General features: G+C 34.5%; 1 protein-coding gene and 1 pseudogene across 1 annotated transcript in view; one reads left to right on the top strand and one right to left on the bottom strand.

The window, feature by feature from the left end:
• Positions 1 to 1118: 1118 nt before the first annotated feature.
• LOC109375345 (receptor-type tyrosine-protein phosphatase kappa-like) overlaps positions 1119 to 27189 on the bottom strand; it is a 347967-nt gene continuing 321896 nt past the window's right edge. The window contains exons 7-8 of the mRNA XM_019630700.1: positions 18065 to 18358; positions 1119 to 1183 (exon numbers count right to left, since the gene is read on the bottom strand). Coding sequence (XP_019486245.1) covers positions 1158 to 1183; positions 18065 to 18358 — 320 coding nt within the window. The 3' untranslated portion in view covers positions 1119 to 1157. The remainder of the gene's footprint in view (positions 1184 to 18064; positions 18359 to 27189) is intronic.
• Positions 18683 to 19410, top strand: LOC109375346 (40S ribosomal protein S12 pseudogene; annotated as a pseudogene).

Consider the following 27189-nt stretch of genomic DNA (forward strand, 5'->3'; position numbering starts at 1 on the left):
TGATAACAAAAAACATCTTTGGAATCACCCTGGTGTTTTAACTGAGACATAGCCTATGTATACTATGCCCTACACACAAATATTAAAAAAAAAAAATCATGACAACACAAAACTATTAAAATTTGGTTGGTCAGAAGAGCAAAATGGCACAGAAATATAAACACAGCCAGGGAAAAAAATAATCTAATTTTAATAGTAAAGACTACATAAATATGCTATTTGCCAGCAAGCACTCCAACAAACGAAATAAATCTTAAACATACAAGTTTAAATTTAAATCTATACCATAAGTTTAAAAAGTTTATTACTACTATTTAACATGAAAAGGTAATGTAATGATTCACTTCTAAACTGAACAAAAAGCATATATAAAATTATTTTCCTATTTGTAATTCTAGGGTCTTTCTCATCTGAGATATTTTGATATTTTTTACTTTGTTTTCCATAGTATTCTTCCTTCCCGAATAAACTATGTTTTACATTACTTGGCTACTATCCAAAGGTAAATGGGTCATATCACAGGGTGGGTTATAACAAACTTTCCTATAGAGAAATTATTCCTATATAATTTTTGGAAAAATTGCATCACCAAGCTGCCCAAGTATATTAAGATTCTCTACTTTTAAGTATTTAGTAGGTCAAAATTAAAAAGCAGAATAGGCACTTAATAAACTTGATTGCTATTATGACATACTGTACTGTTAATATTGCCATCCACAACTGATAAACTCACTTTTGTAATGTTATTTCTACTTATATGCCTTTCTCCAAATTCAGGTTAGAACCTGATTCTACCTGCTGCACCTGACCTAGGATTGTATTGAATTAAATACTAAATAAAAATTTGTCAATGTAGTTACTGTCACTTACAACCTACCTTTAAATAAAAATTTAACCAGTTCTAGTCCAGGGCCAAATATTTTCAGTTCTGAAAATTTTCAGGGTCTAATTTAAAAACAACATTCTAAAATCACAGCAAAGTTATATGTTTTCAACCTGAAAATAAAAAAACGGCACTCAGAAGTTGAAATGCCTTCCAAACTAAGTTACCGGAATAAAAACGCTGCTGAATGATCCGTGAGTGCCAGAAAACATGTTCTCTCACACAAGCACAGTCTTAGGAGTAAGCCTTGTACATCTCCCAATCTGTAACAGTCCTATTTCATTCTTTCAAGTATTTTGACTGAAATGAAAAGGAAAAAAGATTTTGCTCAAAATAAAAACATCCCAAGCCTAAATTAATTGCATGGTTTAAAGGACATGACATCCTAAAACCCTCAATTATACTTATTTACAGAAAAATGTGTGTTTGTGTGTATCCTTAACTAAGTTTTCAATGTTAACCTGCAATATTATTAGCATAGTCTCTACATAGACCCTTTTTGTTAGTATAATCACCCCAAATTTAGAGATATGATGACCAAAGTCAGACAGTCTAAGTTAACCTTGAGTTAGTTAAATTGTGTCCATCACTAAAGATTAATGTCTTCTTTCTACTTTGTACTTGGTAAATTTTCTTCTTTAATAAGTATTTAATTTTATAAATGATTTGTATTAATGTTAAAAAATAAGAAAAATACCTATAAAATGATTATCTGATTTTTATTCTTATGTTGTCATACCTTGATTTTCTCACTTAACATTATACTATATACAAATTAAGGCTGTATATATCATTTTAATGGGTATATAATATTTTACATAGATAAGGTGTAATTTATAAAATCATTTCCTTATATTGAGCATTTAATTTCTTGCCAATTTCTACACCTATATACCATGTTAATTTAAAAATGTGTGTCTTATTTTAACACAAACATCACAATTGAGATCATGCATGAAAACATTTTTATAACAAATGCCATGCACTTTCCAGAACAATATATATGAGAGCCAAAAAAAATTACGTTTGACTTAAAACACAAAATACATTAGCTGTGACAAAAATAAATGCTGTAATCCTAATGAATATTTTCATGTTATAAGAGGAGTTTTTCCAATCTGTTTTGTTTTATTTCTCAAAATGTATTGAATAAGACTGACATTTTTTTAAAAGGCCAAATAGATTTTTTGAAGTATTAGTTTAAATATCATAATTAAAGTGTTAAGTTTGAATAATACAAAGTTAACTATAATTAGTAAGGTAATGCCGCGACTACTAAAAGCGGACGAAGGCAGCTCCAGAGTGTTGCCTGTAGGAGCTTGAGTGTTCCTGGGAAGGCGAGACTCCCTGCAGGCCACAAACACATGAACAAGGAGGAAGAGATCCTCATCTTCAGTGTCTATGTCTACACTGAATTGCTAGGAACCCACATCTATATCAGTATCTGTATTTCTATATGTTTACTCAGCATAGTCTACTAGGAGAGAATGATAGAAACTGAAAGCATGGGCAATTCCTTAATAATCTTATTTGGGGAGTTAGAAAAACTATTGATTTTAGTCTGCATTTTCTAAAGATACTATTTCCTAACTCAATAGCTTTTTATTTAAAGTACAAACAGATCTTACCTGGCATATTAAGTTACCAAAGAAATGACCTCTTTCTCAGGAGTGCCACTTTGGGAGTTAGCACGGAGAATTCATGTGTCAGCTTTTAAAGTAATAATGTAATAAACCTTTCATTTCAACTCCATGAGAAATATAGATGTAACAACCAAAGAAGAAAAAAATTTAAAAAACTACTTCCAAACCACACATGATTGAAAGGGCACCTTAGGAGAACAAAACCTGTAACTAAAGAAATTACAAAACTGAAAAGGCAGAAGAATGTTCACATTTCACACAAGCTGACAGATTATGAATGACTTTAAGGGCTAGGGTTATAAAAACCCTACAGGGTTAGAATAGACCTTTTTAGAAAACAAGCTGCCTTATAAGAGATGAAAAATTTGTAAATCCCTTAGATTGTGCACTGGTGTGCATTATCATATGCACACACATAATTGAGAAAATAATAACTCAAAGAAGCAAATTGCACACTTCCAAGGAAAGCTTCCCTCGGTTTCTCTATAAACCATTACCTGGGTAGAATGATATAGCTTATAAAGAAACAAGGAAGTAGGATGAATCTGAAGAGGGGGAAGTGTGGGGGAGGGGAGGGAGAGAAGGAAAGGGAAATGGAAAGAAAAATAACCCCTTAAGTAAAACTTTACCTTCCTCAATACAGTCCATCCAAAGTCATTTCAGCCAGCATGTCATAACCTACTTATACATCAACTGGGTTTGAGTGACAAAAATTCTGCCCAGCCAGAAGCGATGCCATATTTGTCAAAAAGATTGAACTGCACTTTCACATTAATACGAAAAAATGACAGTGCATGATTACTGCCACAGGCACGAGGTTGTTTAGGGGATAATGCAAGCACCTTAACAGTAGGTAGTAATGGAAAATGTCTATTTCTTTCTTTCTTTTTTTTTTTTTTTTTGCCTTTCAAGGTAGGCACTTGTAATATGCCTTGTTACACTGCCAAGCCATTTCTCACTCCAAACTCCTTAAATACCACCTGTCCAAGCTGAGAATATATTTTTAACTGAGACATTTACACTATTCCTTGTTAAAAACCACAGTGTAACAAATGTTTTACTAGTCTCATGAAAATTAAAATATTATGTACTGTTTGTGATATAGTAGAAGCTCTGTTTCACTGCTCTGTTACATGCAGGCACAGTTACATCTCTACTGTTCATACTTTTGAATACTGTGTATATTAAAGGGCTGTATTATACCTTTCTGTTTTTTCAAAGACTATTTCTAACAATGCGAATTTCTTCATCAGATCAATTATTGACTTTAAATTCAAGATAACAGTAATATTACCCAATTTTAACTTTATTGTTACAAACATATGTATATATGCTTATCTCAAAACATATTTCCAGGAGCTTAGCAGATTTCCATATCTGACACTTTCTCTCATTGCAATTTCATAAAAGAGGTGATGCTAACTCAACTTGTTATAAGGTAACAAAGGAATTGATCAACTAATTTTAGAATATATTTTGATAAGTTTTCATTAAAATTTGTACACAACTAAATAACTGATTACACTAAACATAACTTTAAAAAAGCTTACTGATTTACAAAATTACAATTATAAAAATATTGCAACTAAGAGAAAACGTCTTCAGCTTAAAAAGTAGAAATGTAATTAACCTATCCCATATAATTAGCATTATAATCAAAGTCTAAGGAACAGTTTAAGGAATGAATCACTAAAAAGTCTCCGTTTTTGTTTTAATAAATCAATTATAGGGTCATTTCCTTCAGGTGATAATTGTACTATTGTTTTATAATACAATCTCAGTCTTGCTGACCTATTTTTTAGCTCATAAGAACAGTCCACTAAAATTGTTGACAGTATACAAACACTTGTTTTCTGATCTTCACTTAAATACACACATGCTTTATTTCTTCTGCTTCGGTGAAATTCCTTGGAAAGTCTAGATATTTAAGTTTGTCCTACAAAGGTTTCTGATTTGAGGATTTAAAGAATTAGACTAATTATTCACACTCAAGTGTATGATTTGACAGAAAATAAAAATAAAAAAACAAGTTTTTATAACTCAAAGTTCTAGCAAGGTATCAATGCAACTCTCTTTGTCCCATACAAGCATCCCAAAGAATGAGCACGCTGGCACTGCTGCTAATCCCTGGTACACATGCTCTTCTGTTGTGGTGTAGAGATGCCTGACGGGTGACACTCTGAAAAAGAGCTCCAAGAATCTTTGAGGTGAGGTACCATGGGAGGTCAGCAAACAATATGGGAAAGAAGATAGAAATGCACTCAGCAGCATTAGCCTACTTGCAAGTTCGCCTAGGATCAGCTGGTGAAAATCTACACTAAACCAAATTTTGATTATGCCCTTGGCTTAATGCTATGAGCTGACCATTACGGGAAACATTTAAAATACACCTATGGATGTCATCATTCGACAAACAAATCAGTCTTTATAAAGCATATACTGAACATGTTTAATGCGTTTTTAAGTACAAAACAGCCGTTATATATTTTAAAGTTGTTTCTAAGAAAAAAAATTAACAGTTTCAGTAATCTGAATAGTTCATGCCATGAAATACTAATGTATACAGTATAATCTCCCCTGGGGGGGGGAGTATGATATTTAAAATGTGGTTGAATGAAATTTACTTGAATTTCTAACTCAAGGAAAGCACACCCCTGACTCTGACACCATGAATGAGATGGTGATGATAGAGAAATCTGCACAGTCGACTCTCTGTTGATCTGTAGACCCATGAATATAAATACCTACCCAGTATCCCACTTCTGGAACTCAACATAGCTACTTGCTTTCTAACACTTTCCCCAATGTTTTTACCCTTTCAACTTCAAACCTGTCACTATACCTTAACACGCCAAGCCAGAACTCACTTCGAGTGTGTCACAAAATTCTACTAATTGTACATCTCCAATCTCTTTCAACTCTGCCTCCTCATTGGAATTCTTATCTCTACTGCTTCACTTCAAGCACTGATCAGTTTTTGCTTAGACTGATGTAGCTGCCTTCTAATCTCCCTGAAACCTTCCAACTTTCCCCCTAAACTACCACTAGAGAATCATTTCTAAAAAAAACAAACAAACAAAAAAAAACGTAAAGTGTTTTAATAAAAAGCATTCAAACTACTTATTCTTTAAAAATCACTCCCTTGGACAAAGTAGTTCAATGTATTTCTTATAAAAATTAACATGGACAGATGGATGAATAAAAAAAAATAAGTGGATATATATATATATATATATATATATATGTGTGTGTGTGTGTGTGTGTGTGTGTGATATAGCAAATCTAGCAAAAGGTAAATTACAGTGGTAGATTTTTGGGTGTTCACAGAATAATTCTTTTAGATTTTCTGCATGTTTATAATTTTTAAAATATCAGAAAAAGGGCCAGCTGGGTGGCTTAATTGTTTAGAGCACGAGCTCTGAGCAACAGGGTTGCCGGTTCGATTCCCACATGGGATGCGAACCTCCGTAACTAGATTGAAAGCAGCAACTGGACTTGGAGCTGAACTTGCTCCCTCCACAACTAAGATTAAAGGACAACAACTTGACTTGGAGCTGATGGGTCCTGGAAAAACACAATGTTCCCCTTCCCCAATTCCCCAATACTGTTCCCTTCCCCAACTCCCCAATAAAATCTTAAAAAAAAAATCAGAAAAGTTACTTTTAATGAAATGGCTTGTAATGTAATGGCTACTACTTATTGTGGGCTTCTTATATGTGCTAAGTAAGCACTGTGCATGCGTTAGCTCTAGTGGTGCGCAGGAAAATGTTTAACACTTTTATATTGTTTTTGGCTCTCCAGAAAACAGAGGAGGTGGTGAGGAAAAATGTCCTGATTTTGTAGCCTTTTCCAATTTCCATGCTGTAATACTCCCACTACAAGTTTAAGTTCCACAAGACAGAATTGGGAGAGATGAACTTTAGTGTATCATTCTATAGTATCTCCAACGGACAGATAAAATAGATACAAATAGCCCCAAGATCATAGATAATGGTGCATTATATTAAAATAATAAGGATGTTTTGAGTGCTTATTACTTTTGTTTAAAATATAATTGATATTATTGTTGGTATAATTATTTTTTAATACTAATTTTAACATCCATATGGCAAAATTCCTGAAAGTTTAACAATCAATTCTCAGCTTTAGCCTATCACTGATTACCTCACAAATATCAAGTTGGGCAAGTTCAATTGTTGATCATTATTTTACAGATGACAATATGAAACAGTAGAGAAGTTAAGGTCCTTGCCCAGGTGTAAGTATGAGAGCCAGCTTTCAATCCAGATTTTACTGACTCACAAACTTTAACTCATTACTGATAATGCTAATGATCTGCGGCTTGATGAAATTCTACTCTTATTTCAAGGTTCCTTTGTGCTCCCATGGAGCTGAAAACCACGTCTACTATACCACTTACTGGCCTAATTATTTACCTGCATGCCTCTCTTCTAACCTCTCTAGGCAGCTCAGCAGCATAAAAATGCTCTCAGGCAGCCTGGGTTTCAATCTACTGCCTGGTGCATAGTAAGTACCCAAAGCATATGAAGTACTATGGCCACGATTCCCTAGATTCCGGTTGCAGAGCAGTCCTCATTGTAGAATGCCCAGCATTAAGGCAGTGCCTGATGTACAAGAAATGCTTATGTCAAAGAAAACAAGAAAACGCAATATGGATAAGAGTCTGGGTTTTCGCATTAAATAGTGGTTTAATATTGATCAAGTCATTTCACTGCTGAGTCCAAGTGCCCAGAATGGTGATAAATGGGGGAATTGGACTTGATTAATGATAGAGTAATTTCTTGCACTAAAACTGCATGTATGCCCTTGCTGATGCCAGTAAAGAACATTGATACAATACAGTATGTATCAAACTTTTCAGCCATATAGCAAAAAAGGCATGTGCATAATCCTCATTTTAGCATTTAAAGTAGCCAATGATTAGCATTAGCCCAAGTTTTTAGTAATAGAAGAATGGTTAAATAAACTCTAGTAGTACATATGTCTAGTACTACATGTGGAATACTGAGCAATCATTAGCGATGATGGTTAGAATGTCCTGTAGAAACACAGGACATGAGCTAATATGATGGCAAGTAAAATAAGCAGAATATAAAATTGCATGTATCTTCTACTTACAACTTAAAGAAAAAAAATCACAGGCATAGAGAAAAATATTAATAATACTGCATTTACAAAAATGGCAATAGTTATATAAACATTATAGCATTGTAAGTGTTTTCTTTTAAAACTGTAGTTGCCAAGTTTGGTGTAATGCTTTGTTCGGCATAGTTTATAAAAATAATTTGGGTGTATAAATTCCAATGAGGTCTTTACAAACTTGGGGACTTCCAGCAACGGACCGCCCTCCCCCTAGGGCTACTCAGTGCACCCCTGGCGCATTTTCTCTTCCTAAGCAGAGCAGAGCTTGTTGTTTGAGAAAGACACACGCACAATACACACACATATGCACGATGCAGAATTCACCAGAGGAGATGGAGAACCTGAAAGCGAACTCTGGAACAATGATCCTGCTTTTTAGGATTCCTCAGTAATATAGTTTTTAAGGGGGTATCCAAATTGCTAACATTGACTGCAACACTTTAAAAGAAAACCCAAATGGGTTTAATTAAGCTGAAAAATCAAATACTAATTTAAATGAAAAAGCTGACCCTTTCCAAAAGTAACTGGTTTGCTGTTGGAGCTTAGCCTTAAAAAACTGAGGTCTTCCCTCTGAGCCAGCTGGAAGGAGAATTTAGAGAAAAAGTTTTCTCCCTGTGGCTTTAAAAAGAAGCAGAGTTCTGTATTCTACTGATGTACTTTATGTGAGGTGGAACTATGGCGGGGAAGGGGAGGGTCCATTCATGTAAAATTAAATAGAACAAAAATAAATTTTAAGTAAAATTAAAAGAATGATGAGTCAGTTGCCACACTTTGTGACCTATTACAAGGGGAACTAAATGTTAGTTAAGTTACCATTAATTTTTCTTTTTTAAAATGAGATAAATGAGAAATGTCGTCCTCTCTTCACCACTTTATGTCCTGCTCTACCATAGAGCCTGGGAAGAATTCAAAATTCATTGACTAAATCATGAAGGAAAGACCACTGGCCCAACCAATCATAGAGCCTATGCTAATATCTGATATAAATATATTATTTTTGTTTAGAAAGAAGAAAGCGTCATGCTCTACAGCATATTGTATTTAATGATGGCATGAAGGGTGCATCTCCCCGGTGAAAAAACAGCTATTGTTACACTTATTTTGCAGTTTTTAAATTACTAGAGAGAACTCCAACATACTTATCCAAAAATCACAAATTCATCAATACACCAATTCGTTTTCAAGTTATGTTAAGATTTTCCCCAAAACCATTGTGCTTTAAAATGCAATCATATAAAGGTGATAAAATGAATAAAAGCTTAAGATAATATTGTTTAGTATTGGGAAAATTAAATCTGTAAAACATATTCTTAAATTTCCTGTATTGTTATAGTTTACTGGGAGGCAAAAAGGAAGTTAAAAATTAATGAAGTATAATATAAGGGCCGGCCAAGTGGTGTGTTGGTTACGAGTTGGCTTAGGATGCCAGCTCTGAGCAGCAGGGCCCCAGTTCAGATCCCACATGAGTGCCAGTGACGCTGCGTCCTCTACAGCTAACATTGTGAACAACAGCTCGACCTGGAGCTGGGCTGCCTGCAGTGGGCTGCCGTAAAGCTACCATGAATGGCTGGCAGCCAGCATGAGCGGCCAGTAGCCGGTGTGAGCTGCCAAGAAATGCCGTGAGCGACCTCCAGTGGCCAGCGACCAATTTGCCTCACCTGGGAAGAGCGCAATGATAATACCCACATGGGCCAGTGAAGTGACGTCCTCTACAACTAGACTGAAGAACAAAAGGACAGCAACTTGTCTGTTCCCCTCCTCCAATTCCCCAATAAAATCTTTTTTAAAAAAATTAATGAAGTATGTAAACAAGCAAAGATTACTGCCATTTATATTTCAAAACTAGATATTCATTCCTTCATTCAGCTGCCAGGTCTATCTTAGAGAAGAAAACAATTATAGCAAAGAATTACGTTATCAGTAAACAATACCCTGAGAATCATGAGCAAGCATTTAAGGTGCACTTAATTTACAGAAACACCTAATAATTGGCACATGAATTAGTTCATTTTCCTTCTACAATTACTGTTAAAAGAGAGACTGATCACACACTCACACATACATACACACACACACACACATTCACCTCGTTTTAACAATAAAATATTATAGATTCGCATGTAACAGTACAAAAAAGTTATGTTTGTATATTTTGAGGGGTGGATATAACATAACAGAAGACAGTGCCTACTTAAAAATAAAGTACGTAACAGGTAAAGATAAACTGTTCTTTCTGATTGCTTATTACTCCTTTACCATGAAGGACTACATAGAGGTGGGAAATAACAGCCAAGCCAGAGAATGAATGATGCATTCAACTTAAACTTCACCTAGATGATTTGGCTGAGAAAATGAAAATAAACATCACTCAATGATTTCTAGGCCATGTCATATGTAGTGACAGCTGAATTTGAACAGATCTTGCTTATGGTAACATAAAAGACATGAATTTCTGCCCTTGGAAGATTTTACGAAGCTCACAAAGTTTAAGAGAACTGAGAACACTCGAGATTAGAATTTACTCATTATCTCTTTTCTTTGAATGCTTTCCCCCCCCCCCCATTCTTCTGTTTATATACAGGCTGGTGGAAAAGAATGAATGGAAGAGTCATTCCAACAGCATGTTAGCTTTAATAAGGCCATATCTTGTAGAAAGACAGTGAAGACCAGAAAGTGATATTCTAAGATCATTATCCCATCTTCAGATTTAAGTCAATTAAGAGTCAAGTTAAATGATGAAAATACGATATTTTTATAAACTCATTTCTTCAATTCAAAAAATTGTAGAGTGACCAAAGTTCTCTAAAAATGCTAATTATAACTCGGATGGGTCTGGATAAATGAGTTTCAAGAATGGTCATTAATCAGTACTCTTAGCCAAAAAAATGTGACTGCTTCCCCCCCACCCACCCCAGAATCTGATTTAAGAGTTTTCTTTCTTATTCCAAAGCAAAGAAAATAAATCATAATTGAACAGGAGAAAAAAAAATAAAAAACAAGGAGTGACAATTGAAAATAGAGGTGGGCTCTCTGAATGAAATGGAAGAAAATCAAGGACAAGTCTATCCACCAGTGTAACCACGACGGCACCATCAAAGAGGTCTGGTGCTCACAGGTTGAGTCTCGTAAAGTGGTCTTCATAATTAACACATCCCTTAGTGTTCAGTATCTAGATCCATAGCTTTTTAATTCTATCTAGATCATTTTCTGACTCAGACACTCTTGTGTTATTATCATGTAAGACATTATTAATATATAATTTCATTTTTATTCCTATTTCCTGGTACCAAATAAAAGACCTAGAACCAGACAGAAAATCCAGGACATTTAATGGGAACTGATGCTGTTATTCGAATTATTTCCACCTGTCAGCTTTATTATAGCATACAAAATTCAATAAAAACAAATGAAGCCAATAAAAAGAGTACTTAATGATATCATTAACAACTCTGCTTGTGGTAAAGTACTAGGGATAAATAAAAAATAGTGTCATTTTTACTGGTTACCCAATGCTATCGAGCAACAAAGTAAGTCAGAAGAAGACAATTTTAAGCTCAAAGCAACCCAACTCAGTTAATTACACAGCTACTAATCATGTCCCCTACAAGGAAATGTTCCATGAACTCTATATATGGTTAACTGTACATCCCATGCTTGAGGTAAAACCAAAAAAGGTAGAGGGACAGATGATTTTTATATTTATATTTGTTCAACTTTCACGAGTCTTGTGCGAGGAGTTCCTAGCATTATACAGACACTTAGCAGGGTTAAAGCTCCCTCCCATTTTTCCCTCTCCAGGCCCCCCATGGACATTTAGAATATATAGACTCCATAGAAATTTAAAATAACATTTCTATAATCCATGAACCCCAGAGAATTCAAACAAACCAAAGTAATTTGATGATTTAAATGAAAATATGAATTATATTTTCCACTTAATACCTCCATCTATCCATGTAGCTTCCCTATGTGTTGAGAGAGATGGCAAATCATTCTATTGATGACAACCGGGTTCACATTGTTGCATTCATTATTTCACAGTGAAGGAATTACGGATAAGGCTATGTATGGGTTTCTTCAACAGAAGTGTTAATCCAGCTCTGTTTGGAAAAGAAAGGCTAACACTGTTTTCAAACACATTGTTTGGGAAAATTATTTTTTTTGGTCAGAAATGATCTCTCTCGTCTCTGGCTTTCCAAAGTACTTGGTATTTTTATTGTATCAGGAATCCTGTCTTATTAGCTTCTGTCCTAAACATGTCAAAGTAAACAACGTTGACCCTCAGTGAAATTTATGGAATAAATAAATGTCCCATCATATACAGAGTAGCTCTTGAATTCCTCTCCAATTTTTCATAATTTTCTCCTCTAAAATAAGGTGTTATATGATGGGTTTTGCCTATGTATTAGTGACATCAGAAAATGCACATATTTGAAAAAAATAAATCAAACAATAAGGTAAATTAGATCACACCTGTAAATTGTCTTTAAAATCCTTTAATGAAAGGACATTTCTTGATTATTAAGAATGACAATATTTTCCAGGAATTTGCAGATGTCCTGTTTCTGATTGAAAATGAGAGACATATTGCAGAAAAGTTTATAGCCAGTATAGTTTTTTAAATTGCTATAAGCATGTTTTCATGGTCTCTCTGCCCCAGTCTTTCCTTGCTCTAACTCACCTTCTACATGGATGGGATGATGTTTCTAAAAGTAAATCTAGTAATGTTAGTCTGCTTCTTAAAAACAGAAGGGTAGCAGCCTGTATCATGTGAGACCTTGCCACATTTTGCCTGCAGCCTCAGTTCTAGAGTTAGCCAATACTCCATCTATTTTCAGAACTTCAAAATCATCAGCAATGTTTACTACTGGATTAAACACATGGCTCTCTCTGTTTTTAATTCAATTTCTATTCTTTTCAGCCTTAAAAACTCAGTTAATGTTTAAGATCCAGCTTAAAAGCCATCCTGGGCACAGGTTACCTAAAACATTTCCTTAAAAAACAGCTTCTTTCTCTAACTTCCTAACACTTTGCATCTTACTCTTTCTTGATAGGTCTGTGCTTGGTGACTCTTAGAGGCTGAGGTGCCAGGCATTTTGCTTGTATAACTTTGAATACCTAGTAAGGAACTCAGTGCTGTTAACAAAGAAAAAAGCCAAGAAATGCATTTTGTTTTGCTTTGTTTTTTTCCTGAACAAATAAATGTCTTTCAAACTGAAATATTCTCCACAGAATCTGAAGATCAAAATCAGGTGTGACTCACTAAAAAGAAAAATGTAAAACAGGATTTTACTCTTTCAGATTTTTAATAAAATTGAAGAACTGCTTTCTATTACTTTTCTTATAGAGTTTTATCTTTAGGGGTTTTTTTCTTACTGCAAAATAATAACATCGTCTTTTAAAATTCTGGCTCAAAAATAATAAAGAAGCCACATGAAGATCATATATAAGACATGAATACATTTCAAAAAATTTTAAAACAAATATTGTTGTAAGCCTTCAATTTAAAACAAATAGTATGTCATCCTTACACTGTTAAACCATACGAGCTCTTACAAAAGTTGTTCATTTTCTTTTAACCTCAAGGCTGAGTTTCAACGATACCTCGTCTTCGTGATTGATAACTATCTTGGACCGCCGTAAAAATCGATACATGCTTCCATTTTGCTGATGAAGCTGTAGCCATAAGGCCAAAATTTAATTCCTCACCTTGCGGTTTCTGGTATATGACTGAGCTTTCTTTTGTTTAGTTCTTCAATTTTGCATTTAGGAGCGAAAGATGCATTTTTAGTCAATGTTTACATTTAAGTTGAGACACTCTCCTTTTCACTGCTTCATATTATAGATCTGCATGTTTCACTGAAAAGCGCCAGGAGCAGTGAACTTCCATATCAGAGCAGAAAGTAGTTTTGCCAACTGCGTACATATATTACATTCTGGACACCCTGAACTCTTGACCTTCCCTATGAGGGAGATGCTGCTAAAATGTCAGTTAATCATAAAGCAGTGCCACAATGGGTTACCCAGGAACAGAAGGCAATATAAAAGAGCAATTTTAACATGTGATTGCCAACGCATGCAATGCAGGCAATTTCTGATGATGCATATTTTATTTCCATTTAATAAGAGAAACAGAAACTGTATTTTCTTAGCTTCGATACCAGATGGTATATACCCAGAGGAAACAGACACATGAAAAAACAAAACAAAACAAAACAAAACAAGAAACCAAACAAACAGCATACTTTCTTTGTTCAAGGGAGTTTTTGAATTACTTCCCGTTTAAGACAACTTCACATTTAAGACAACTTCACATTTACACCTTTTTTAAAAATTTGTCAATGCCTAAAGAAGCATTATGTGAACAATAACATGGGTCAGGCTGTGAGTGAAGAGTGAAATAGTCATACCCGTTAGGTGCATGAGAGAAGCGTACATAGGTGGCTACAGCCACCAGAGGCTGTAATTACCACCACTCCTAACTTGAGAGACCCTGACACAGGTCATTGAAGTCACCAAATGATTGTAAGGTACTTTAGAAAGAAAACAAAAAAATAGCTATGGCAACTAGGTGGGAGAAAGTAAAAAGCAAAGCCTTTTTTTTAAACATTTTAACTGTTTAAAATATTTAACTCACAGCATGTATTTTAGGGTTAAGCATGTTAATAAATTGCACTTTCAATAAAAGTGAAGTTACAAACATTAAACTGTGTTTTTCCAGGTAATATGTTAGCCGTGCAGATGCTATTTTTAAAAATGTATAGCCCTCCCAGATTTTACCTATTGTACTTTCATTTATTCATGCTATACTCTTCTGAAAGGGGAGGAGAAATCAACTGTTGTAGGAGAAAGAGGGGAAAGAATTCATGCTTTTCAAGTAAAAACCAGTTTTCAGAAAATTGGTTTGTGCCCCAGCTGCCATTGTCTGATGTCAGACAAGTTATTGTTCTGTTTTGCTTTTCCTGAGTCTTAGATTCACGAGCTACAAAATTGGGCTAATAATATATCTAACTCACAGGATTGATGTGAAAATAAAATATGATAGATTAATTTTATACGTTGATTATAGAACAGTATTAATCAATACTTACCTATGAAAATCTACATTTGCATATAGAAATATAAAATTTACTCACTGATACACATAAGTAAATCCATTTAATTAACGTGCTGTAAAATTATTTATTGATGGGTTTCTGCCAAGAAAAAAAAAAATGAACGATAGCCAGAAATAAAATTTCAATGGCTTAAATACCTTAAAATGAAATGCTTAACATAGTAAATAGTAACTAATTTATTCTGTGGTTGGTACTCAAGAGCAAAAAAGTTGTTTCTCTGTGATACATCAAATAAAATAAGAATTTTTGAGAGGGAGAAAATAATCATCATTCCTTTGTTATTTACAAAAAACTCATGTGAAATTGACATCAAACACATGCACAGCTAAGAAATTTTTATACTTATGTTTAAGGCTTCTTGGTCATCTAATATGTAGGATATATTAAAATAGCTATTTCAAGATAATCACCATTTATTTCATCAGACAATATTAATGGTTCAACACTACAACTACAATGTGGCAGTCTCCGAGACTTGATTAAAATAGAATGATTTGTAAAACCAGTAATAAAGAGCTTGCACAATTTAATAGAATTAGATGGAAACGTCTCCAATGGTTATGTTTGGGGTTTCAAAAGGATCATTTTCCCAGATTATGGAGAATTTTGAGGCCACTGATGGTGCTGGTAATGTCTGACGGATCTTAAATTTGGAGAAACGGATATGGATCTTGAAAAAGGGAAGTAGATGGACATCACATTCTCACTCTATATTTAGATATTCCATGTTTATTATTTATACTTAACTTCAACTTTTCAGACTGTTTAAAAATTATAATATATACTTCCATCAGCTTTCCCTCCTTTTGTAATAATCGAGCAAGTGTAGCAGGCATTGCTAATAAAACATTAACCCCAGGTTCTTCAAATCTACAATGTATTTAAGCATCTAGTCTATAAGCACCTTTTTTAACATAAAAATCTGCATCAAACGCAACTTATAAGGAATTGATAAATTAATAAACATATGTGACAAAGACATACCACATGTGAAACATAGTTTTAAAAATAAACTTTCTATAGTTGAAAGGTAAACTAAGAGTGAGCCTGATACCACTTTATGTTACAGAGCCCACAAATTAAATGTTTTTCAGATAAAGAATCAGAAAAAAAAATCAATATAATTCCAAAATGTCAAGGCATTTATAAATTTGAAAGCAGTTATAAGTGTGTTATTTTTACTCCATCCTTTCCTACACAGATAAGATCATTCTTAAAAGAAAATGCCTCAAATCACTTCCTAGCCATACTATGCATTTTTATATGGATACTATACATAAGCATTCAATAGGGATAAATCAGTTCTCGTGAACATGTTGTTTTCATCCACTTAATACAGCATAGCTACCTTTGAAACAAAATCTAATTTACTTGCAAGCTCCACTGGCCCTCACACCAATAACCAATATAACCAAATAATTCCTAGGTTAAACAAAAATTACATTATATTAACAATAAATAGTGTGGTACTGTTAATGTTTAATGGTCTATTTGGATGAAAATAAAGAATAAGAAGGCAGGTGAGATGTTAGAAATGAAGAAGTCTGGGCACAGGAAGTCAAGGACATGACTGGAATAGAAAATTAACATCTATTATTTTAATTTTATATACCTATATAAACATTAAATGTAGGGGGAAAAGGTAATTTTTATTAGAAAATGTGTAGGCAAAACCCTCAGTAAAACGGACCTCATGGCTATCATCATCTGTTAGCATGGGGCATCGGATATTCATTGTGAAAGACAGAGTGAGCTACCTCTTAGCATCCACATTATCTCATCTTTAAATTATTTCTCTAATTATTTCTCTGACTAGTGCGATTGTGGAGTGAACTTGTCTCTCCCTTAGAAAGTTCACCTACTACAATAAAAACAACTTGTCACAGGACCTAGATTGAAAGCATTTAGCAGTACAGATAATTTGAAAAGCAAATTGTGTGAGTGAGGCTGAGCCATGGAGACTTACCCAGTGTCTACTGGGTTGAGCTGCTTTCAGCCACAAAATCAATGCATGACACCCATCAGGAAATCAGATGCCCCTCTGTTGCCTAAATCTCAGACTAATGCCTGAGATGAATGGCTGAGCAGTCAAACTTCCTATTAATGAAAACCTTTCAATATTAATATAAGCTATATAAACATATAAATGATATGTAAATAATTTATTTAAAATTTAACCAGATTAAAAATTACTTAAGGATGACAGTATATCAAGTAATTGTCTCGGCTCTGCTTTGATTTTAGATTAGTATTCTTGGTGGATAACCCGAAAATATTGTATATGCTAAACAGATGTTCAAGAAACAAAAGACTTTTATAGGCATTTACATTTTCATAGATCCTCACAGTCTTGGTTTTCGATTTTCAGAACCTAAATCATTAAATGTTCCAGACACATAGATCCATGAACTAACTGCAGGTGTTTCAACACAATGCTTGATGGATAAAAAATGCCTTTTTCAACTAAACTATTTTCAATAACAAAATAAACAGTGCACTAAAAAAATGCACTCTAATAACTTATATGCTCAAACTTTTCAGTGGCTTTTAATAAATAGCTAACAATTTCTTCCACTATAACAACATGGTAGAATAAGGAACAAGGATGCATGTTTATACTTGTATATTACTTTTTATGTCACTTTTATTTTATTCCTTCTATGTGTTTTATTCATATGCTAGTATTCTCACCACTATGTTTCAGGCAAAGGGAGGGCAGTAGCAAGGTTTAAAAACACAAGGAATGCCTCTCTGTGCTCTATGGCTGGCTGTCAAGCCGCTCGCATAATCCTCAACAACAGGATTTTCTGAATAGAAAGCTGCGTCACAGAGGCTTGGTCAGAGTTAACACTTATTATCTGTGTTATCAGATATAGCCTCTGCACGGACTATAACAAAATTATCGAGGAAGACAATTTCCACATAGGAGGAGTATTTGATTCAATTCCAAGGGTTTCCTCTCTCAATAATACATTCACCTACGTCTATCAGAGATTTTGGCTGCATATAAATAAGCAAGATGAGCAAAACTACCGCGTTAAGAAAAGATTGCAGATACACAGTAATACTCACACTGCTGCTGAATCAGCCAAATTATTGACATGACCATGGCTACAATGTACCATATTCACTGGAATTCTTAGAATCTTGTGATTACATCAACTAACAAATAATTAGAAGTTTCAATACTGTATACATATTATATGTTTTATACCAGATCCTGTCACTGGGCAGAGGGGCCTGCTATTCAGTCTTACCTGCACATTTGGTTCTGGTGATCAGCGGAGGTCCTGGGAGCCCTGTGCCGCCTTCACCGGGTCTTGTAAGTAGGACGCGGATCTCGTACTCAGTATCTGGATCCAAATGCCATAACTTGTAAGTGGGAGCATTGACTGCATGGGTTTCCGTCCAGGAACCTGACGTCATTCGATACTCCACTTCTTTCAGGATAATGGGACCATCGCCAATGATGGAGTTGGCATTTAGCTGAATCAGCAAATACGTAGGCCCGACGCCCAGTAGCTGGGGTGGAGCAATGGGTCTTGGTGGTTCTAGGAGAGATGAATGTGCAATGTAATTAGTTAAACATCCAAAAGACTAAAATATAAAGGTATAGTAACGCCTCTCAAAGCCTCAAGGCTTAACACACAATTTAGTTAGCAGTACAAAATAAATAGTTAAAAGAAAACCAGGACGTGGATGGTTTCTGGCAACTGCACTTTTGAAGAGCAAATCCTTTCACAGATGGAATATGGCCCTTTACAACAAGTGTTCTCTTATTAAAAACATGTCTCGCTCTTACCCTGCCGCTGCGGAGTAGAGCGGAGGCAGAGGCTTCAGTGCATTCAAGATTTAGCTTCACCTGTAACCCACCTATGGCCCAGGAAGGCACTGCTGCTGGAGGTGTAATGGACATTAATACTGCTTTACGAGAGGTGCTGAAGACCGCCCTCATCCACCACGGCCTAGCACANGGAATTCGCGAAGCTGCCAAAGCCTTAGACAAGCGCTAAGCCCGTCTTTGTATGCTTGCATCCAACTGCGATGAACCTACAGATGGTGGCGGCCCGCTGTGCTAAACTCCAAATCAACTTAATTAAGGCTGATGACAACAAGGAGCTAGGGGATGGGTCAGCCTCTGTAAAATCGGCAGAGAAGGAAAACCCCGTAAAGTCGTTGTAGTTGTGTGGTGGTTAAGGATTATGGCAAAGAGTCTCAGGCCAAGGGTGTGATCGAGGGATTACTTCAAATGCAAGAAATTAACAAATAAACTTGGCTTTTGTTTTTAAAAAAAACAAAAACAAACAACAAAAAAATGCCTCTACAGGACATAAATTTGTAAAGGCAGGGTAAACAAGTGAAATAAAGAGATAATATTTAGAGATAGGTAGCTCTGATTAGCTACTAATAGAGTACAGTTGATCTTTGACCTTGGTGTCCTAAGACCTTTATAAATCTTCAAATTAATGAATATTGCTATCACTCATAATTTCATTCATGAAAGATGGCCATGTGGTGTTACATTCTTGCTTTGTTTTTTTACTTCTGCAAAGATCCTGCTGGTGAAAAGGAGGAAGGAACAGCAAAGCAGGACTCAAGCTGATGCTAGGTGCTGACCTGTTTCCATACATCCACCTCAGAGTGTAAGAAGTTAAAATTGACACCAAGGCAAAATCACAAATCACTACCTAACACTGGGCTTGGGAGTGGTATGTGATAAGGCAATGCATCAAATATTAAACTCAACTGTCAAAGGTCACCACAATTTAGTTTTGGATAGTTTAGACATTTTGCTTGAAAAAAACTTTAGGAAACACAATTTCAATGCGTGAACTTACAGAAATGATGAATGATGAATTAGAGTACTTTTTATCCTTAACAACATCTAGCTGAAATTTGATACTGGGCTTCATGAAGCCCTCCACAGCCTTAGCTCTGTCCATATGGTCTGTCCACAGGGAATGCTATGTCATGAATGTCATGAAGATATTCTAACTACTACTTTGTGAGGAGGTGGGTCTTCTTGGAATGTCTGGACATTCACTTCTAGGGAAAGACAAAAAGCTTTAAAGGAAAGTGTTATTAATCTTAATAAAGTGGTAACTGCCCAATCATTGTTGTCAAGTTTTGTTTGTCTGCTTTTTAAGTGTGAAAACAAATAATACAAAGGAGAACTATTAAAATATAATTACACAATAAGCCCTATTCCCCATTAGTGGTGGATTACATAAGATGCAGCTAGAGAGAAGTTAAGGACAGCAAACATGTTTCAAACTGGATTTCCTATTTTAATGACAATGGATGCTTGGAACAAGATAGAATGCACAGAATCCTATAGACAGGTATTACCTTCTGATGCAGGTTGTAATGAAGGAAGGGTTTCCAGATGTGGCCCAAGATCTGCCTTTAAACGCTGATTGTATAAAAGTATAGTTTCCTCTTATGTACATCTGAGTTACAAACAACCTTAACATAAGGGAAAAGACCAGCTACCTAGGTATCTTTTCCAAGAATTTTCCTCTGAAATTCCTATGACAAATATTTATTGAGCAACTACTACTAATTGCTAGGCTGTTCTACACATCGGATAATCACATAATATGGTAGGGGAAACATAGTAACAATAAATCAATATTACTGTTTTTTTCAAATTCATTTATAATTGAGAGTTATGTAGAAAACAGATACTGTGAGAAAGAATAACATTTGAGGGGGGTTATCTAGTAAGTGACACTAATCTTTTTTAATCCAAAATCATTTGAAGAATATTATCCAAATATGCATTATATATGCTTAATTCATAATATATATATATATATAATGGGTATTTTTTATAATCACTTTAATATATAATAAAATATATTAATGCTAATGTGAGTACTGTTATATAATTTATAGACAGATATATGAAATATTTTATATAAATATATTAAATGTGTATATGTTCAGTTATAAATATACTTTTTAATTATCAAAAAAATTATTTGATGACTATTAACACATTGAGGACGGGGCATTTAAATGCATGGACGCAAATCTGTGTCACCGGTCCACAATGTGTTGTTATTCCCATCATTAGTGATGGCTCATGTGGTGTTGTGTTCAAACTCATCAGTAGTACTACATGAGCTTGTCGTTCACTATGCTCATGTTTAAAGCGAAAACAAAACTAAGGTCAAGTAAGATTATATATGTACTATATAAATTGATTATGTTTAGAATTATTTTCATTGCTTTGATAAAATAGTTCTTAACACCTGATTTATAAACTTTAACTACAAAATCTGTACATTATGGTTTGAAAATTGTTTCAACAATATATACTCATAATTGAGCAGAGGCTGACCTATTTCCAATTTCACAACTGACTTCAATTAAGGACTTACCCACAGAAGAAAAACTTGAAGTAAAACCAAAAATAGTATCAGCTAAAGAAAGATAGAGCTACACATTTCATACATGAAAATTTACCAGTATAACATCTTTTATATTTTTAGTATATAAAAGTTTTGGTAGACAGAGAGCAAAGAAAGTTGATATATTTTCTAATCCTTAAACCAAAATGAAACTGACTACAGAAATGAATACAATAGAAAAAATGCAAATGTTTTCCCAGACTATTTAAATGTTGCACATATTCTAAGCAGTCTGTATTTTGCGAGTAAACTAAGTCTTCTCATATGTACAATGTTTGTTTTCATTCCACATTGCTCATATACTGACTAATTTAAGAAGGAAATGATGCTAAATTCATAGCTGCTGGGGTGTTCTTCCCCAGAGCAGAATGCCTCACTCACATTACAGCTGAATAATAACCTGAAGAGGTCTTACATTTAGCATGATGAAATCATTTGCCCAATAAATTATAAATAACAAACCTTGGGTAACCTATGAATTTATGGATATTCTGAAACCTGACCTAATGAGTATGTTATCGGATGTTAAATCTCACCAATCAAAACTCTGCATGCTATTGTCGCAGAAAATAGGAGGAAACACAAGAGAACAGCAGAGAGTGAGAGGGAGAAAAGGGGGAAAGCTACAAAACAACACATTACAAACAAGTGAAAAAGTAAAGCATAATCTCTTCTGTCCTTTCCATGTTTAAGAAAATCACATGTAGAAGAACATGAAATTTAAAGTCAAAAGATCTAGTTTCAAAAAAGTGCAGACGCTAATAATAGCTGGGTAAACTTGAGTGTGATTTAACTTCCTAGCATTACAATTTCTTCACTGGTAAACTAAGCATTATTTTTAAAAATTTCAAAGACTCCCCATTTCTACATATACCATCTAACCCCACATTTGATGCTCCTTTGCTTTGTTTTGTTTTTGCCACAGAGCACATAAACTTTAAAACCAAAAATTAATATTCAACACTAGTGCCTTGTATATATGGAAAACATGAGTTTGATGTCAGGTTCTTGTCCTGAAGTAGAACAACAATTCACTCTGATCAGTTTCCCATCTCATTTGTAATGGCCAAGCAAACAAAAGGGACAGTCCAATAATCAAAGCCTCTCCTCGTATTTGGAACTGTGGCGATGTTCAGAGAGGCTTAGAAACATATACATTGATTAACAGCATGATTATAAGAAGTGAAACCTAGCATTAATGAGACTAATATACCACCACGTATTAAATTTTTTATGTTGGAGGTAAAAGTAGCTTCATATTAGCATATGTATTGTTTTTTGGCCCTTGAGAACAACAGGAGGCTTATTTATAAAATCTCTATTCATTTCAATTAATTATGCATGAATTTTAATCAGTTAGCAAATGAACAATAAAGATTTTATTGGGGAATTGGGGGAGAGGAACAGTGCTGGGGAATCAGGTGAAGGGGAACAGACAAGTTGCTGTCCTTTTGTTCTTCAGTCTAGTTGTGGGGGACATTGCTTCACTGGCCCATGTTGGTGTTATCATTACGTTCTTCCCGGGTGAGGCAGATCAGTCACCGGCCTGTGGACGACCGCTCACAGCGGCTCTTGGCAGCTCACACTGCCTGCCAGCCGCTCACGCTGGCTGCCGGCCACACGTAGCTTATGGCAGCCCACTGCAGCAGGGGCTGCAGCCTACGCAGTCGCCGGTGACTCATGGCAGCCCATCTCCAGGTCGAGCTGTTGCTCACCATCTTAGCTGTAGAAGGCAGTGTCACTGGCCCTCATGTAGGATCCAAACTGGGGCCCTGCTGCTCAGAGCTGGCATCCCAAGCCAGCTCCTAACGAATGCACCACTCAGCCGGCCCTAATATTCTTCATAACTTAATACACTACCAGACATAGAGGTGTGGTGCAAATAAATCCCAAACGTACACTAGGTATCAACTGAAGCATGCAATACCCAAAATACAAGATAAACTTTGCTGACGTTACCAATTAACTTCCAATTGATGACTTATATTCATTATCCTAGAGCCAAATCTATTATAAAATCACAATTACAGATCCAAATTGGTTTCTATTTTTATTTCAAATAATTTTTAAAAGTGTCTTGAAATCAACATAAGCCATTATGAAAATACATTCTTATCCAATTATTCCTATTATAAATGTTATTTTACAGACATGTGTGTCACATATCAAAATGTAGTTAATAAAATGCAAAACAGAAATAGAAGACACAAAGCCAGAAAACGTCAGTTAACAAAGCAAATATGAAGGATAAGGATAATAACACTTCTACATTCACTTTCCAAAGAATAAATACCTCTCAGTCCTCTTTCCCAGCTATTTTATTTACTTGTCAGAGGCCTTGACAAAACATTATCTCAGGATTAAATCTCCACTGTAGAAGCAGACAACAATAATGTATATGCCTCCTATGGTTGCTGTAAGAAATTACCACAAACTTGGTGGCTTAAAACAACAGAAATGTATTCCCCTAAGGTTCTGGAGTTCACATACTCAAAATCAGTATTACTGGGTTGAAATGAAGATGGCAACAGGCCAAATTTCCTCCAAAGACTCTACGGAGAATCAGCGCCTTGCCTCTTCCAGTGTTTACTGGTTGCTGCTATGCCTTGGTTAGTTGTCACATCACTGTAATCTCTATCTCGTTGCTCACACGCCTTCTCCTGTACTCCCCATACTCACAGTCCCTCGACTTCTTCCTTTCTCATACAAGGACACTGATAATTGCATTTAGGGTCTACATAGATAATCCAACACTTTCACCCTCTCAAGACTTTTAACTTAAATCCAACAGAGCCATTTTTCCAGATGAGGTGATAGTCCTGGGTTCCAGGGATTAGGACTTGATAGCTTTGGAGCCATTTTTCCAGCCTACCACAGGGAGTATGATAATCTCCTCCTGCTAGAAAACATATTCAGTTAGGAGTAGTAAGCTTGTGAGCAAAGAAATACTCCTAGGAGAGTTTCCTAGCTAGATTTGAGCAGTGGACATTATAAAAAAAGCTAATAATTTATGTAAATACATTGTCTTTTGAGGGGGGGAGTGGTAAAAAGAAATGGAAATAGAGAAGATGAAAATTATTACTTAAAATGGCTACCAGAGTCAATGCTCTCTCACCATGTTTAAATTCCTACAAAAAACAATATTAGGATATTTATTTGCCTTGGAGATAGATATTTTCTTATTTGCTTATCACCTGTTTACTTAAGTGAATGGATCACTTCAAAATCAACATTATTCTATTTCTTTATAATTCACCTAATTAAAACTTTAATCCAGTTCCAGTTAAAAAGAAAATTTGCTAGTTCATACTTCATGTTGTTTAATTTTTTTCATCATCACCTATTAAATGCTGATGGAAAGGGGAATTTACAATAGAGACTAAAAGCAGGAAGAATGACATCAGTGTTCCAAATAATTCAAGCATTTATTTATCAGCTGCCCTATAATAATTTTTTAAACTTTTAAATTATGCCTCAAAAGTATATATAATTTAAAGGTACTTGAGTATTTCAAGAAACTCAAAGTAATAACACTGAGGAATAGGAAAATGGTCTTTCCTCCCAAAAGAAATGGAAAGCAGGTTATAACTAGAAGCACTTTCTTTGGGCATTTAATATCATATGTATGACAGCATAATTTGTCACATTTTTCCTTAGCTGTTAAAACATAAAGTACATATTTGAAAAATTTTAGGTTTATTTAACCAGGTTTCTGCTGCACCTACACTTTATGAACTGTAATACAAATATATTTATGAGAAGAATAAAAGTTCTTTTATTATTTTCACTCTGTTATTTTTCTGATACTTCAGATTTCCATTCCTAGCAAATTCCTTAGGCAGCCAAATACCTCTCCATTTATGCTTCTGGCTATCATCTCATAATATTTACTCATATCAATAATGTAGACAGTTAATTCAAAAGTTATCGGACAGATAAATCTGTATTTTAATTATGTTTACATATTTGTCCATTGATAGATTTTTTTAAGTCAAAGATTTTTTTTTTAATTTAATAAATTAAAACCTCATTTTAAATTCAAAAATCCAATTGATAGAGACCTTTTCAAATCATATAATTCAGTTGGCTCATTAGCTTGAGCTGATCAAATAAAGTTAATGCTAAGACATTAAAAGGTTTGTATGCTGTCTAACCTGAGGCTCCTATGCCAGTACCTAGACTAAGTATCAATCCAAAGGAGCAATTGTTATCTATTATAATCTTCATGAAAATTAGATAGCTGTTACCATATAGTATGGTAGACTATGGAAACAATGTGCACTATATCCCACTGCTCACAGTCACAATATCACACACACACACACACACACACACACACACACACACAACTCTGAGAATCATGAAATGAGCATACATAAAATATTTCACAATGTTGTAATTGGGTAGAAAAACTTTAGTAAAAAAAATTGCAATCGAATAACAGAAATCCTCATATAATACATAATATATACGTTTGTCATACAATGTATTTTTATCACTTAATTATATCCTGCTAAACAGTAGTCTCTTCCTTCCCTCCCAGTTGTTCTTCACTGAGAGCAGTTGTTTTTACGATTGAGGAGTGGTACTAGCTTTGAGTGGGCTGGGGCCAGGATAACTTAAGACCAAGAAAAGCACAATAAAGAATACTCCAATCTAAAACACAATAGGCTCCTCTGGGGGTATACCACAACAATGTTAAAAATAAGTTCTCCTCAATAATCCAAGACTCATGCTTACCTAAAATTACATCACTTATATATTTCCATTTCTCAAAAAAGCATTAGAGTAGAATTTTGAGGAAGAGGGTGATCATTTATTTACACAGGCTGTCCATGGCCAACGAGGCATAATTAAGTGGGCATTTGAGTATACAGCTGACTCATAAGCAAGTAAATGGATAATGCTTTTGGAAAACAGCCTATAAATATGTATCAAGAAAATAAAATGTGTTCATAAACCAAAGTAATCCCACTTCCAGTAATACACTATAAGAAGATAATTTAATTTTTTTTAGAAAAGTGAGAAAGTTAACTGCTCAAAATATTCACAAATAAGAAAATAGCAACACAAATTATGGTATATCTATTCAATAGAATTTTACACAAACTTTAAGAACTCAAGTTGTGAAGATTATATGACAAATCAGGGGACATTTGATAGTTTAAAATTTTTAGAGCTTTTATTTTAAAAACTAAAAAGTGTATCCCTAGGGAAGCAAAACAAAAACCACCACCACCACCACCACCACCGCTGCCGCAAAAAGGAAACACATCAAAAAGCTAATAGCAGTGATTGGGGAACAGTGAGCCCATGAGTGGTTTTGCTTTTGCTTTTACATGTTTTCCAATAAAATTTTTAATGTGCTCATAAGATTTCTCATCATCACATTCTTATGTCTGTCAGAGTGCCTGACAAAGTTAAATAATATTGTATTAGAATGAATAACTAGCTCAACAGTACTGAAAAAAAAAAAGTACCCATGCCACTAGAAGAAGAAATTATCTACATAAATTATGCCTATGCCATACAAGAAAATGTAGGCTTCACAACTTCAAATATGACAACCATCATTTGGAGCAGACACTAATAAAACTTTGTGTATTTATTTATTAATTTATTTTCCAAAGCTGAAATTAAGTCCTAAAAATGTTAGATTTATCATCTCATGCTTTGAACCATGTAGCCAGCCAATTGCTCTGACATTGATGCACAGCACCTACAAAAAAGTTACTATTTAATTAAAGGAATTAGTTGACTGTAACAAAAGAACACTTTCTAAGCAATTGCTTAGTGACCAAGGGACATAAAATGATTTATCCAGCTTGGGGGGTAAAAAAAAAAAAAAAAAGCAAAGCTACCAACATATATAATAATTCTTTTTATGTTTTTAGCTAAATCAGATTAATTTTTTTCAAAAGGACTTTTCATGTGATGAAAAAGTCTATATATGCATATATACATAA

Source organism: Hipposideros armiger, unplaced genomic scaffold (assembly GCF_001890085.2).
Source record: "Hipposideros armiger isolate ML-2016 unplaced genomic scaffold, ASM189008v1 scaffold_934, whole genome shotgun sequence".
In the NCBI taxonomy this organism is placed as follows: Eukaryota; Metazoa; Chordata; class Mammalia; order Chiroptera; family Hipposideridae; genus Hipposideros; species Hipposideros armiger.